Consider the following 16,133-nt stretch of genomic DNA (forward strand, 5'->3'; position numbering starts at 1 on the left):
TTGCATGAAAACCACCAGTAGTTATCCTATGATTGCTTATGCTCTATTCTGAAAATGTACTCAGAGGAACTGCAGGGAGTGGTAAGATATTCAGCTTGTTTAACCTGGGGTCTTCAAAACATGTTTTAAGTTCAGCTTTCTATTGCCCAACTTCCATGCTTCAGGATGGGCTATTTCTTCTAGCTGAAATAGCAGGTCATCTACTAAGTCACGTGATTTTCTTGGCACTTGTCGGTTTCTGGAACATATTACTGACAAATACCAAGGTACCACTGTATATTGAAAGTGCTAAATGCTAAGCCCATATCATAACTCAATATATATTTTGCACGGCCTGTGATAAATCTACATTCATTTCAACATTTTTAATATAATTTTTTATTGAAAAGTTTTACAAAGATCATAAAAACTAGAACAAACTAATAAAATGAAAAAAGCTGAAAACAGAAGGGAAGAACCCCCCCAAAAAGTGCAGAAAGAAGACGTGTATAATGATGTGTTGGAGAAATCCAAATTACCAGACTCCTGGATAGATGCCATCATATCTCTTATCCCAAAAGAAGGCACAGACCCCAAACAGATTAAAAATTATAGGCCAATCTCGCTCTTAAATACGGATTATAAAATTTTTACTAACATAATGGCTGAAAGATTAAAGTTAATNCCCCTAATCATCAAAATCACAAATCATAAGTCCATTTTATGCAAAAAGTCTATAAGAGGTCTCCACTGAGCCATAAATGTAGCTATTGTTTTCTCTAAGCAAAGAAATTAATTTATCTATCTCTGCAAGTTCCATCATCTTCATCAACCTTTCTACTGTTGTGGGTATTATTGAACTTATCCACATTTGAACATATAGTAGTCTTGCTGCAATTATCATATCACAAAGTGATATTATTTTCTCTAGTTGCGTATCCATTAGTTCCAAAGTCTGTGGTTTCAATTATATCCATTACAACACGTAGAATGGGGTCTGCTAATGTGAAGATTTGCAAGAGATATTTCTCAGATTTCCATTTAATTACGCTGACATGAAGATGGGAGTTTTTGGGAGCTCATCATGTCCAGAATGATATGCAAGAATAGTTTGCTACAGGAGAGAAAATGATACGTTTCTTGTCATCTACAGCTGTAATGAAATGTATCCTCAATGATTTATCACTCACCCCAAATCTTTACTTGTCTGCAACTGCATCTCCACTAAAATAATCCTAAAGTTTGTAATATAATAAAGTCTCCCTCAGGTGGCTTCATAGATCTACCCAGACAGTATTTTTTGAAAGCAGGATATTTGCCAATCCATTCTTCTATGTGAAGAAGATGAGTTACCTACTGAGACAATAACACTATAGTATATAACAGATATGGGGACAGAGGGATCACATTCTGGACCAGTATCTTCTGCCAACTGATCTAAACCTAGAAACATCATTACAGGATTTGGACTATATAAGAGTTGCAATTTCTGCTCAATTTCCAATAGGGATATGGCATTTCGAAGCAATATTTTTTGTGTTCTATATAGGATGAAAAGACTTTTATCCACAAAAGTAAATCGACACAATAAGTGACAAGATACAAAACAGGGACAAATATGATTGGGCTGGATATTGCAACTTCCCAGAATGCTCTTCTCACTAAATTTTTTGATGGCTGTTCTGACCCAGAGTTAAGTTGCTTTGTAAATCCAGATCAGACAGATAAACTCAATAAGAATGATTATAAAACAGATACACTTTATTCAGAAGGAAATACTTACAATTGTGGTTGTTGCTCCTGGATAATATACATCTGTTCATCCTTATAGGTAAGAAATTAATGCTTCTTCCATACCAACTTCTAGCATGGAAATGGGACCATCTGAGTCCTGCCGTGGTCCCATGCTTATATCAGACAAAGAACATTCCAAATTGGCTCATGGCCAGGATATCCTGTGATGAACTTTAGTGGCTCCTCCTTTCCTCCTCCTACTGACCTATTAACATGGGATAGCTGAATAGCTAAACTACATTACCCATAAGCCATCTCTTAAGGAGACAGCACTTAACCCGATAAATGCCAACATTCTAGCATACAGACCTACATGATCCAGAACAATGGCCATTCTGGAATTATGAAATTTCAGAGAAAGATTGAAATGTGAAAGAGCTGAAGTATCATTTATTAGCAAATTATTTCAGTTGTAGTGTAAACTAATATAAACATTTGTCACATCAAATGTATTAATTGACTATACCCAGATATGACCCATTTAAATTGTATTGTGATAATAGGAGTCCACAATACACTATCTGTGCTCAACTCTCATAGTTTATTGATTCATTTCTGCAGTCACATCTTTGAGATTGCATTTAAAACTTGTGCACGCTATCATTTCTGTAATTATATTTTTATAAAAAGCAGCAAAAATAATCTGTACTTTTTTCCCTCCAAAATGTCATCCTGTTCCCAGGATGTGATTTTTTTTTATTCTACCAGACTAATTAAAAGTGTATTTGCTGCCATTTTGTTCCGTTTTTTTTAATATGAATTTATCTATTTTCTTTTGGATATGATTCATCCATTGAAGTATCCACCACTTCCAAGCTCTTTTTGTTCGTGATTAGATTTTATTATGCAATTTGCTGCAGTATTGTTAAAGAACCACATTCAATACTGGGTTGTTTATCAATATTGCAGCAAATTGCATGATAAAATCTAATCACAAACAAAAAGAGCTTGGAAGTGGTGGATACTTCAATGGATGAATCATATCCAAAAGAAAATAGATAAATTCATATTAAAAAAAGGGAACAAAATGGCAGCAAATACACTTTTAATTAGTTTGGTAGAATAAAAAAAAAATCACATCCTGGGAACAGGATGACATTTTGGAGGGAAAAAAGTACAAATTATTTTTGCTGCTTTTTATAAAAATATAATTACTACTTGACCTTTAAAGTGCAGACTGTAATTATATAAAATACCATCAATAAAGCAGTTCATCTTGTTTAATAATATAGAACATGTCACAGCCTTAATCATCTTAGTAGAAGTTTAGACCAACTTTCCCCAGCTTGGTGTTTTTCCAGGGATTTGGGCTTCATCCTCTGTAATCTTCAACCAAAATGTGTATTGGTCATGTTGTTTTAGAATTATGGAAATTGAATTCAAAAATATTTGGAGGGACTTGTTTGGAAAGGGCTGCCTTAAAACTCCGTGAAATGCCCTTCCTCTTTGTGTGTTGATAAAGCCTCTACTAAATCTCCAAATTCATGTTTGGTAAGAAGACTTTTTTATGTGGCTTGTGGAGAAACAGTTTCAATCCGCAACTTTGGCATGTCATACATACGTGCTTTTAAAAAATGAATGACTGGTAAAAATAGAATGGTCCGATCAAGCTGTATTTCTCTTTCTGCCACTAATTCACTTTGTTCAAGGCACAAAATTCTGTCACACATACTAGACATGGGAGAATGCTATTCCGATAATTGAAGTTATGCTTCCAGCTGTTGCTGTGACATCTGCATTGGCAGAACAGAGTGATCAGAATAGGGTTTTTCTTCCTCTAGACCAGGGGTAGGCAACCTTGGCTCTTTTAAGACTCGTGGACTTCAACTCCCAGAATTCCTGAGCCAGCCATGCTGGAGTTGAAGTCCACGAGTCATAAAAGAGCCAAGGTTGCCTACCCTTGCTCTAGACAACAGCACTTCACTATTCTGGGGAGACTGGACTCGGAAGAAAGGAAGGAAGGAAGGAAGGAAGGAAGGAAGGAAGGAAGGAAGGAAGGAAGGAAGGAAGGAAGGAAGGAAGGAAGGGATGGAGCAATTCTTTGTTAAAAGCAATCAGCCTTACTATAGTATATGGTAAAGTTTAGCCTATTGTCGAAAATGCAAAAATCATTTAATGATTTTTGACATGAATTTATTAATTTGAAGCATGCTTGTGTAACTGTATGTTGGAATGACTTTGGGGGAACTTGAGTGAAGAGACGTGGAATAGTCAGATCAGAGCCCAGAGCTGCGTAGTGATAAGGTGACCAACTTTTTTACAATGAGAAGGAGGACACAAATAAATTGAAGAAAAAAAAGTGAGTCTAATCCGTGTGTGTGTGCCGTGTCGTGTTTTGGTAAGAAGTAAACAAAGCCACTTGCGCGCGGCACACTCTTGCACACAGCACACTCTCTCAAGACAATTCTCCTGTGCGGAGCGCATGCATCTCATAATCGCGTCTCGCCGCACTGTACCGAGCCTTGATGAATCGTCATGTCAAATACAGATACGTCATATCACACGCAATGGATCAGCTCGGCATCGATCAAATACGGAGATTTACAGATTAGTCTTCAAATATGGAAAAGGAGGACATGTAGGAGGACACTTTTCGAGAGAGGACAGAACTTACAAAAGAAGGACTGTCCTCCCTAAAAGAGGACGGTTGGTCACCTTAGTAGTGAGCAGAGCAAGAAGGAGCAATCCTTATGTTATTGAGCTGTGAAGATGATGGCAGGAAAATTGTACTTTCAAACTTGTTAGATTCTGTTAATATAGCTTTACAAATAGTAGAATTAGCTTATATGGCCATGTTTTCTATCTGGTTTGCCTGGTAAGGCTGATACCTTATCAATATTTGGAATGAGCTCACTTGAAACAGAATGAGGCATCACCAATATGATGCAGGTGGGTCTCTATAAATAAATCTGTTTTAAACCATTTTCACCTAATATTTTAACATAGAACTATTTCCTTCAGCAGTGCCTAATCTAGGCCCTTCCTATTAGCTGTCTCCTATCTGTTCTTCACCATTGCAGTTTATGCTACAATGCCTATCAGTTCCAGTCATTTAATTAATCTAGAGCAGACATGTCAAACTCGCGATGTCACGTGACGTTGCACGACGCATCGGAGCCTTTTCTCCATTGCCGGCAATGGGGTGGATGCAGTTTCCTGGTGACACATCCGGCCCGCAAGCCGGCAGTTTGACACCCATGATCTAGAGCATGGGTGTCCAAATGTTTGGCTTGCCTGGGCCACCTGGAGTGAACAGGAATTGGATCACATATAAAATATATAATATGGTTAATGTATATAAATAACAATATTTTTATATAATTTTTAGCATCTTGTGGGGACCCATTATTATTTGTCCAGGGCTACATGCGGCTGTGAGTTGTGAGTTGGATATGCCTGATCTAGAGGCAAGATAGGGAAGACCTTGAGTTTGGAGATGGAGATTCCTACTTACCTCTGAAATCAACCACGTTCATTTCATGTATTCAGTTTTGGGTGTATCAGAACTGCAACACGGAAATCATCTAACATCAGCAACTCTCGTTTTCCCATTGCTGCCAGACTATTATGGGAATTCTGCCTTGCTTGTTATAAATGTGCCCTGCTTGGAATAAATTGAGTGGAATATGTAAGCATACCTACATACTTAGTCACCCCCTAATCCCAATTCAAGGAAGATGGGTTTTGCTCCTATCACAATGGTGGCGAACCTATGGCACGCGTGCCAGAGGCAGCACGCGGAGTCCTCTCTGTGGGCACGCGCCATCACCACAGCACACGTGGTCTCTAAAAGTTTGCCATCACTGGCCTAAGGCCAGCCGGCCTGGAGCCGCCATTGGGGAGCCCACCATCCCACCCGCCAGAGACCCCCTGGATCTCCCCCTGCCCTGCCCTGCCCGGCTCCCACAGGTGTCCCTCCCCATAAGCAATATCGAAGTGGCCATGCCCACCCTGTCTGCCATGACTACTGCAGCCACACCCATCCAGTGGCCACGCCCACCCAGTCTGCCACACCCACTGTAGCTGCGCCTGAGTGGGCCACACCTACCCGGCACCCGGCGATACATAAGTGGGTTTTGGGTTGCAGTTTGGGCACTCAGTCTCTAAAAGGTTCGCCATCACTGTTCTAGCACCTTCTAACAATATTTGCATAGCTATCTTGATTGGAAAATGTTAACTGAATTAAGGGAAGTTTCAATCACTGCTTAAATTTTCAGCTGCTCAGTTATCAATTATATATATATACCCATGCTGAATAAAATGTAACCTACTGAATTTTGAGTTAACTGTAGCCTCAATTTTTCCAAATCTTGTTCTATATAGACTGGACATAAGTTATGGCAATTTGAGTTTGCATCAGATCACAACCTAAGGAGCTTAATTGGATCCATTAGGATCTTGCTTCCTAAGGAATGCAGAAAGTGGCTATTGCAATACAGGTTGTCCTCGACTTACAACAGTTTGTTTAGTGACTGTTCAAAGTTACAATGGCACTGAAAAATGTGACTTATGCCCATTTTTAACGGTTACAACCTTTGCAGTGTCCCCATGGTCATGTGATCAAAATTCAGGCGTTTGGCAACTGACTCATATTTATGAAACCTGCAGTGTTCCAAGATTATGTGATCCCCTTTTGCAACCTTATGACAAGCAAGGTCAATGGGAAGCCAGATTCACTTAACAACTGAGTTACTTAAACCAGGGCTTTTCAATCTTTTCACCCATTGTACCACTTTTAGGATATGGCAATATCCGAGTACCACCAGTCGCCTAGCAAGGTGTCAAAAACTTGATGACCAAAAAAAAAGGAAAAAAGTGAGTCCTCAACTTGCAACAGTTTGCTTAGTGACTGTTACAATGGCACTGAAAAAAGTGCCCCCCAAGCGACAGCTGAGCAAGACACCTGCCTGCCCGCCCGGCGGTGCTCTTCCTCCTGTCCGAGGTTTTCATTGTTGTGAGCATTTCTGTTGAGGATTGGCAGTGGGGGTGGGGTGGGGGGTGTTTGGTTTTTATTCCCCCCATCTGCTGGGTGGTTGCAGCAGGTTTTGGTCACTTCACATGACCCTGGGACACTGATCGTCATAAATATGAATCAGTTGCCAAGCATCTGAATGTAAATCACAAGACCCTGGAGATGCTGCAACATTCCAGCTGATTGGCGCTTCTTCTGGGCTCAGCAGAAGCGCCAGGATCAGTGCTGCTTTCCAGCTGATCGGTGCTTCTTCAGGGCTCAGCAGAAGCACCAGGATCAGCGCCGAGCTCCAGCTGGAGCCTGGCGCTGATCCTGGTGCTTCCACCGAGCCCTGACAGCCCTGAAGAAGCGCCGATCAGCTGGAAAGCGGCACTGATCCTGGCGTTTCCGCTGAGCCCTGACAGCCCTGCAGCTCCAGCCATCTCTCGCTCAGGCTTGTGCGGTACTGCCACCGGTTCAGCTTATTCCCCTCCCCCACTACCACTTTTCTAGGTTGGTCACGTACCACCTGCCAGATGCCAATGTACCACAGGTGGTACCCGTACCACTGGTTGGAAAGCCCTGACTTAAACATTAGTTACTTAAAATTCTATATTTAAAAAGTAATCCATTTTGTGCATTGTTTTCATTATTACGCTATCTATAATATACTCCCAGTGCCAAGTAAAAAGCAGACTTTTCTTTCTATGCTTATCCTTAATACGTTTTTTATCTTTGCTTTTTTAAAATATATTTTAACATTACTTGGTCTTTTTTTTTTTTGAAAGATGCCTACACATCTTTCCCTAAAAGCAACAGTGGAAATTATAATTCTGGTAAATGTTAACAAAATGGATTACTTTTTATACAATATACAATTTTAAGAGAGATCATAAAGCGATTTTAAAAGTTAATTGAATTTATTGAATATTTCAGAAGTTAATCAGTTGTTTAGTGGAACAAAATGTAACATTTCTGTGAGGATCCCTGTTTTGCTTGCTTGATTTTTAGCAGACTTTGTTCTTCAAGGATGAAAGCAGAGTCTCCCATCTGCCTTGAAGCTTGAAATTAGATGACTTGATCTAATGGTACTTTTCAGAGACCTCTGTAGAAAGTAGATAACTCCATGAAACAAATCTTAATCCATTGTTTAGGTAGTAAAATAATCTTGAGTTCATGAAAAAAGATTTGTGGACTTTTCTTGTTAAGACTAACTTTCCACCAGGAAAACCTTGTTCCAAATGTTTAGCGTAAATATTTCTGCAATACAAAGACCTGATGCATGTTCTTGGGATTTTGTCATGGAAAGGAAGCAAGAAGAGATTGGTTTAACATTACAGAAGAAAAATAGGCCCTGGTAATAATAAAAAAAATCTTTATTGATTAGCCCTTGGGCCATATCAAAGTGCAAAGTTCCAGCAACAAATGATTACTAAAATTTGATAAAAGCAACTTAAAATGGAATTTGATAAAATACAGTTTAAAATGGAATTAGAGTAAAATACGACTTAAAATGAAATGGGAATAAAATACAATCTAAAATGAAATTAAAATAGAGTACAATAATTTAAAATATAGATAAAATATGATAAAATTATATCTTGGAGTCACCCTTGCAATCTACCCCAATCAGTCCCACATATGCAGATCTCAACCGAACCATTTTGTTTAAATACTGTGCTGCGTTAAGTGTTATTTTCAAATTCTGGCCGCACATAAGGTAACTTGTTTTGATATGGGGATCCCAATGAGTCATTCGTTTGATATAAAGACCAAGGTACCTGTCTCTCACTCTCTTGTACAGGCAACAATCAAATAGTATGTGAGCCAGGTCTTCTATCTCTGCCGCTCCGCAAATGCAGAGACGCTCATTGTAAGGTATAGAATGGAATCTCCTATATCTGACCATTGTGTCAAGCTGTTCGAATCTCGCTTGCGTAAATATCTCCCTAAGGTGTTTTGGCAGTTTATAGACCCTGGTAAGAAGGTGTGGATAGTTGCTATATATCAAATAAAAGAGTCAGCCAACTAAATCTGAAGGCCAGATTTATGATTGGGCAAAGAGAAGATATATAGTATATACCCTTGGATCTTCATCTTGATCTCTTACTTTTGTACTGGGAGCGTTTTGACACAAAACTCTTGAATTTTAGTTTGAAACTCAGTTTCCTATGATTCATCCACAGTTGACCTTAATTATTCCAAACTCTCAGCTACGCAGTGACTTTTGCCCTTGATAACTATTCATATCCATGTTTGAACAAACCTGGACTTACAGCAGGAGATAAGCGATGTCTACTGAATTGCTCCTGGGAACAAACCTTTGCTCCTTCTGTTGCTAACCAATAACATTGTGGTGTAACAGATGAATTAAGCCAGAGTATATTTAACTTGATGGACTATGTGACACTTTTGAAATCTGAAAATTCTATAGGCCCAACCCAAAACTGGATTTCCTGCACTGTTTTTTAAAAATATCCTATGGAGAAAAGTTGATGTGTTGAATGTATGCGGGCGGGGAAATCGCAAATCTGTGTGCACATATTTATTTATTGTTAGAAAAAGATTAAACTTATCACTCAGGGCACACTGTTCTGAAAAGATGGTATGAAGTGCATAATACCATTGCAGGTGTCCCAGAAGTTTTGGAAATTCATTGCTAATTTTTTTTCTATACGTAGAAGTCTTGTGTGGGGTTGAGGGTATATGTGTGAGAAAGAGAAAGAGAAGGCAACAATAATTCTTTGACTTCTTAGCTGGACCAATTCCTGTAGTGGATCCTGGCAAAGGTTGCTGCCATGTAGACTAAGTCCAGATTCAATTAGCCTCATATCCTAAAAGCTTCATGTCTTTTTTCCCTCCAGTGACCAGATGGTGACTTTTGTCTTTTCCACTTCCCTGATGGGAATCAGAAAACCAATTTATCAATCAAATTATGTTTTCTCACTACTGTGGGCAGTCCGCTGTTATTATTTTGCAGCTGATATCATGATTGATGGCAGATGACAAGAGTCTCATCATAGCAGAGCCCAGCCTTTTTTCTGTGACAGAAGCCAAGATCCCTGCCATGCTTTCAGAGAGATAAAGATTTTCTAGATGGGAACTTAAATCAATCAGGCTCTGTAATTGGTCCAACCCCCTTGCTCAAGCAAGAGACCCTAAGCTATTTCAGACAAGTGGCTGTCCAGTCTCTTCTTAAAAACCTCCAGTGATGAAGCACCCACAACTTCTGAAGGCGAACTTCTCACTTAGGAAGTTTCTCCTTAATTCCAGTTTTTTCAGGGCCCCATCTCCATACTCTTGTATACTGACAAATCAGGACTGCAATGGGACAAGTTAAGCAGCTCAGTTGCAAGATGTAGTTGATGTAGATGGGATGAAAATTGCAATTGGCCAATTAGATTCCCTTTGAGGGGAAAAAAAAGAATCAGTTGCATTCAGTTGATACCAATAAACTTTAAATCCTGGGGCCTCAAGTTGTTCAGCCTGATATAGTGGATTGACCATTATTATTCCTGTGTTTCTAGAAATTAATCATAGTTCATAAATTTGTTACTGCTTTAATACATACTCAGTCTGTGGTTTCTTGTAGAATGGAACATGAGGCCTTCCAGCTAGAAAAGCAACATGTCCATAAGGTCTATGAAAGCACAGCCTCTTATTTCAATGACTTGCAAGGCAAAGCGTGGCCTCGGGTCCGACAGTTTCTACTTGAACAGAAGCCTGGCAGCCTGATTGCAGATATTGGTAAGTTGTTTAAAAAAAAAGAAAGAAGAAGCTCTCTGTAGAGGTCCTGAATGAGATGGAAGAAAAGAGATGACAAGAGAATCACAACTGTGTGAGGAGCTCATAGGCAGAATGGCAGTTTTGGATGTGGGGAGGAGAACGATCAGAAAAAATGGCTAATTCCCTGTTCTGAAGCAAAGGTAGGTGTTAGTTGACCATTTTTGTCTTATTTGGTCTCCTCAGATATAGATAGCCAGAACGTTATTCTGTATGGTTCAAACCCTCTCTGAAGAAATGAACTTATTATCTGTGTACTTTAGATTATACAGGATCTACAGGGTGTAAAAACACAGAAATATTCCTCTCCTTGGAGAGCAGAAGTGGAAGTCATATAACATGCCTCCCCTTTTGTCTTAAGGGTTCATTTTTGAACCCTATGTTCTTCACACAGAGCACACTGATGCTAGAAACCAATCCCAACCAATCCTATTGTTGAATCTCTTTCAGGCCTCCAATAGAGTAGAGTAGAGTAGAGTAGAGTAGAGTAGAGTAGAGTAGAGTAGAGTAGAGTAGAATAGAATAGAATAGAATAGAATAGAATAGAATAGAATCTTGGAGGTCTTCTAGTCCAGCCCCCTGCTCAAGCAGAAGAACCTATACCGTCTCAGACAGGTGAATGTCTAGTCTCTTCTAAAAATCTCCAGTGATGGGGCGCCCACAATTTCTAGGGGTAAGCTGTTCTACTGGTTGATTGTCCTCACTGTCAGGAAGTTTCTCCTTAATTCCAGGTTGCTTCTCTCTTTGATCAGTTTCCAACCATTAACAAAACTCCAGTCCATTTCCAGCAACAAGGGGTGTTTAAGTTCTTTCTCAGTATCCCTCCAAGTTAGAAAACCCACCATTATTCCTGATGTTCAAATGAAAATGCAGAAATCCTGGGACAACTGCCCACGTTTTAGGTTTAAACATGTTCAGGGGAGCTAAGCAGGACTGTGTTGTGTTGGCCATGGACCTCTTTCTGATTTCCTGGTTTCTTCTTGTATGTAAAAAATTCTCACGAACGAAGGCAATCAATCTCGCATTAAAAAAATCTCTTTTGTTTGGCTTAAGGCTGTGGGACTGGAAAATATCTTGATGTCAACCACCTAGTGTATAATCTTGGATGCGATTATTGTGGCCCCTTAATAGAGATTGCAAGAAATAAAGGCTGTGAAGTAATGATCTGTGATAACCTACACCTCCCTTTTCGGGACCTGTGCTTCAATGCCATCATCTCCGTGGGAGGTAAGAGATTTTAATTGTCTGAACAGCTGAGATAAGAGGAAACACTTTCAATGTGTACCACTTGACACTACATTAATATTTCCTAATTTACTTATTGTAGGAAGATTAGATAATGGCGATTTTTGTCAGGCCAGTTCAGGGATTTTATATAAGCAATCTTAAAAAAAACAAAACAAGAAGGGTGCATGCTATAGGGGGAAAGAAGACAAAGGTAAACTAAGAATATTTGGAGGATGTCATTTTCTCTGGTTAGCTAATTTATGAATCAATCAGCCTGTTCCCATTGGGAGAGCATTTAAGGAAAGACCCTATGCCTCGTTCCCGGAATTTCCAGTTGAAAAAAGTGCCCCATCCCAGTAGGCTGAAAAGAACTGATATTTGGAAATTTTAAGCAGGGATGTTTCTCTTCATTTTATACCCAATATTTTTAAACTGAACTTAGCTGGCTATAAGCAAACGCAGAATCTTGGAAAATAAACATGCATGAATGATTCCCCTATGTTTAGAAGGGAGTGGGGGCAGAATAATTTGCTTGGGCTGGAAGCAGCAAGAGGATGCAATGCTTTGTTAATTAGAGAGGGTGATATATCAGAAAGCTATATCAGAAATTGCCTGGGTACATAGTGGGCAGAACTGAATTAGATACAGCCGTAATTGTAAACCTGCAACAACATATGTGCTTTGGGAAAATGGGAAAACACGGGAAGTGGGAAAACGTGATATCCCTGACACAGGAGGGAAAAAAAGGTTGTTAAGGAAACACATTGGAATCTAAGCTACAATATGCATTTTTCCCCATAAAAACCGGTATCTGCAAAGATGAGAAGTGATTATAGTGAATTAGATGTGGTCATCTGCTAAAAACTCAAAAAACAGGAATGGAATGGTGATGATAAAGTATAAGAGAATTAAATCATCTCCATAGCCTTATTTTTAAACTTTAGATATCATTTGTATGTATTTTGTACCTGTATATTTTTAGTTTTGTTTAGTTTTCTTTTTAAAGTTTTTTTTTAAAAAAAATTCATTTTCATTTTTCCATTAGTTTAATATGAATCCTTTTTCACCCTACAGGTTTCTCTATATAATAGGCTTCCTCTTTGAAGTATAATATTTTTAATTCAATAGATGCATACAAATATAGCTATTTTGTTTATATACAAAATCGCATATGTGTAGCTAGGATTTTTCAAGAAATGTTAACTTTTAAAAAATTAATTTAGCAAAACTTTCAAAAGATAATTTCTCTCTTGACTCAGGCTCACTCTGGTAACCACACAGACATACCAGTAATATTATTATTATTGCTGGTCACAGTCAGCCAGATGTTTAGATTGGATTTGGCATTTTTACCCACCTATCTTTTTCCCAAGGACCTAGGATAGGCTGATGTTCTTGTTTGATGGTGTTAAAGGTACCATTGCAGGATGTAAGCTGTTCCAAGTAAAGCTGCATTTTGAAATTGACTTGTGCCAATGGTATAATTGATCTGTGCCAATGGTATATTATGAGCCCTGGTGGCTAGAATGCAGTACTTGCAGGCTACTTCTGTCAACTGCCAGCAGTTCGATTCTGACCGACTCAAGGTTGACTCAGCCTTCCATCCTTCCAAGATTGGTAAAATGAGGACCCAGATTGTTGGGGGCAATAGGCTTAGAGAGGGCTGTAAAGCACTGTGGAGCAGTATATAAGTCTAAGTGCTATTGCTATGGCTATTATTGTTTGTAGTAATATTAGTAGTAGTATTGCCGTTGCTACTGCTGCTACTGGTAACAAAATGGAAGCCATCTGCTATTATCTTCTTACAGGTTTTTTTTCTTTTTTTCCCCTTTTACTTCTCAATCTAGTCCATAAACTGAAAATAGAGGAATTAAACAAATTAGGCTAGAAAGCAATGGATTTTATGAGTTGCTTAGTTTTTTTTTTGGTCCTCTAATAGCTGGCAAAGCTATTCTTCCATTTTATCATGCAGCACAATAGAACCAAGAATTAATTTTGAAAATATTGCAAATGCTACTAATGAGCAATGCCACTCCTGAACCATAACTATAAAGACATTTAATTCAAAATATGCATATCCCTAATGAAAGAACACGTTTCCTCTTTTTTTTTTCAGTGATTCATCATTTCTCCACAAAACAAAGACGAATCCAGGCGATCCAGGAAATGGTCAGGGTGCTGGAACCAGGTGGCCAAATGATGATTTACGTCTGGGCTATGGAGCAAAAAACCCGACATTTTGAGAAACAGGACATATTTGTCCCTTGGAACAAAGCCTTGTGTTCACGGTTGCTTTCAGAATCCAACAAAACTGGTATTGCATCCCCTACGGAAACTCAGACAATGCACTCAAAGCCACCGATAAGTTCAAAATGCAGCCACCCTGGTCTCCTTGATCAGAAACATCCACTGAGATTGGGTAACTGCCTCCCTGGATCCTGCTGCGTGAAAATGACTGAAGATGAAGAAAAAAGATTTTATGGTGCCCTGGGGAGATCTTTTCGTTCCTGGTTTTCCTCCAGGTCACTTGACGAGTCTGCCTTAAGAAAGCAAAATGAAAAGATGGAGCCCTTGAAGGATGCGGTGGGATGGACGAGCAACGCCATTTCTATTCAGCCCCTCAGGCACTGCAGTGTAGACTTAGGGTGTCAGTCAGCATTGCTCAGGGAACGGCGGCTAGATCACTATGACGACGTGTTTACAAAGTGTGTGGCTTGTAAAGAAATCCAGCGGCTGGCAGCTTCAGGGTCACTGAGGGGTTTTAACGGGGAGCCGGCTACATTAGTCCAACACCACAACGGGGAAACCTCGTTTCTAAGAGGGTCTGTGGAAAACATAAAGAATAGCTGTAGCCATCAAAGCAAGAGTCATTCCTTTGCAGGAAAACCCTTTAGAAGGATTTCATCTGTTGGCTCCAGTGACTCGGTGGTAGACTCGGCGGTGGCGGTGGGAGACTGTGCGGTTAACGGACAGGACCCCAGAGCCTTTATGCGCTATTACCATGTTTTTCGCGAAGGGGAGCTGTGCTCTCTCCTCGAAGAAAACGTTCCTGAGGTTCGCATAGTAAGTTCAAGCTATGACCATGGAAACTGGTGCATTATTGTGAGGAAAACAATAAGCAACGGCTGAAAAGTTGGGCTTCCAGAAACTGCGATCGAAGGAACGGTACACATTTTGCCAACCTTGGTCATCCATTCTGTGCGCAAAGACGTCACGATGAAAGAATAGCACTTAATGGTTTGTTGAAGAACAAAGCTTTTTTTACAAATGCCCGTCCTCAGTTTGTGTTGCTTCTAGGAAATTTGGTGATGTTTTTTTTTTAAGCATTTTATAAATAAAACTTTTTACAAGAGAAGGAAGGAGACATTTCTTCATTCCCCTCCCCCCACTCCCCTGAAAATACAGGTAGTCCTCAACTTACCACCACAACAGAGCCCAACCTTTCCGTTGCTAAGTGAAACATTTGTTAAGTGAATTTTGCCCCATTTTATGACCTTTCTTGCCACAGTTGTTAAGTCACTGCAATTGTTAAATTAGTAACACAGTTGTTAAGCGAATCTGGCTTCCCCATTGACTTTGCTTGTTAAGTTGCAAAAGGGGATCATGTGATCCCGGGACACTGCGACCGTCTTAAGTATGAATCAGTTGCCAAGTGTCTGAATTTTGATCATGTGACCGTGGGGAATGCTGCAATGGTCCTAAGTGTGAACAACGGTTGTAAGTAACTTTGAACGGTCATTAAATGAACTGTTGTAAGTCGAGGACTACTTGTAGTATCTTCCCAATGAAATGGCAGTACAATTTGTGCTTGCGTTTTACCATCTGAGCTTTTTTGGGTCAGGAATTGGGTGAAATACACGTTTAATTTTTAAAATGCTCTTTTAAAGAAATCTTGCTATCTAAATAGACTGCCGAGACCTAACAGTGCAAAAGGCCCTAAAAAAAAATGAACAGATCCAATTTCTTCAGAATGAACTTCAATTTATGTTAAGCTGAAAACACAAATGATGCTCAAAATGTCTAACTCTAATCAAAACCCTGGAGATTAGCTTTAAAGGGCAAGTGTCTGTAAGCTATTGAGTTCATGAGGACTTTTCAACAGACAAGATGCTACATATATTAAAAACAAGGTGGAAAAAGAGAGAAGTTCAAAAATTAAGCAAAATATTGAAGCCTTAAACTTTATATTTCAAAGTTTAGTTTATAACCGAAGCAATATTTTGAATCCAAAGCAGTTCAAAAGAGGCTGGCATCAGCTAAGTACCCAATATGTAATCATTCCAGTCTCCTTATTTCAGATAATCTGGAAACTCTCTGACTGATTTCAAGAATGGTACCAACCAGTTGTGCTTTGGGGGGATGAAGTGATCTCCAATGGTCTCCAAGATCATTACAACCA

The 16,133-nt window shown here is 39.3% G+C and overlaps 1 protein-coding gene across 1 annotated transcript; it reads left to right on the forward strand.

Annotated features, from left to right (window-relative positions):
- Nucleotides 1–10,293: 10,293 nt before the first annotated feature.
- On the forward strand, nt 10,294–14,863 carry TRMT9B (tRNA methyltransferase 9B (putative)). The gene is made up of 3 exons (XM_015826579.1): nt 10,294–10,471; nt 11,561–11,734; nt 13,851–14,863. Exons 1-3 carry the CDS (start codon nt 10,318–10,320, stop codon nt 14,861–14,863), a joined length of 1,341 nt encoding a protein of 446 aa, XP_015682065.1. The 5' UTR covers nt 10,294–10,317.
- The last annotated feature ends 1,270 nt before the right edge of the window (nt 14,864–16,133 follow it).

The sequence above is a fragment of the Protobothrops mucrosquamatus genome, unplaced genomic scaffold (assembly GCF_001527695.2).
Source record: "Protobothrops mucrosquamatus isolate PMUCROS unplaced genomic scaffold, P.Mucros_1.0 scaffold3192, whole genome shotgun sequence".
NCBI lineage: Eukaryota > Metazoa > Chordata > Lepidosauria > Squamata > Viperidae > Protobothrops > Protobothrops mucrosquamatus.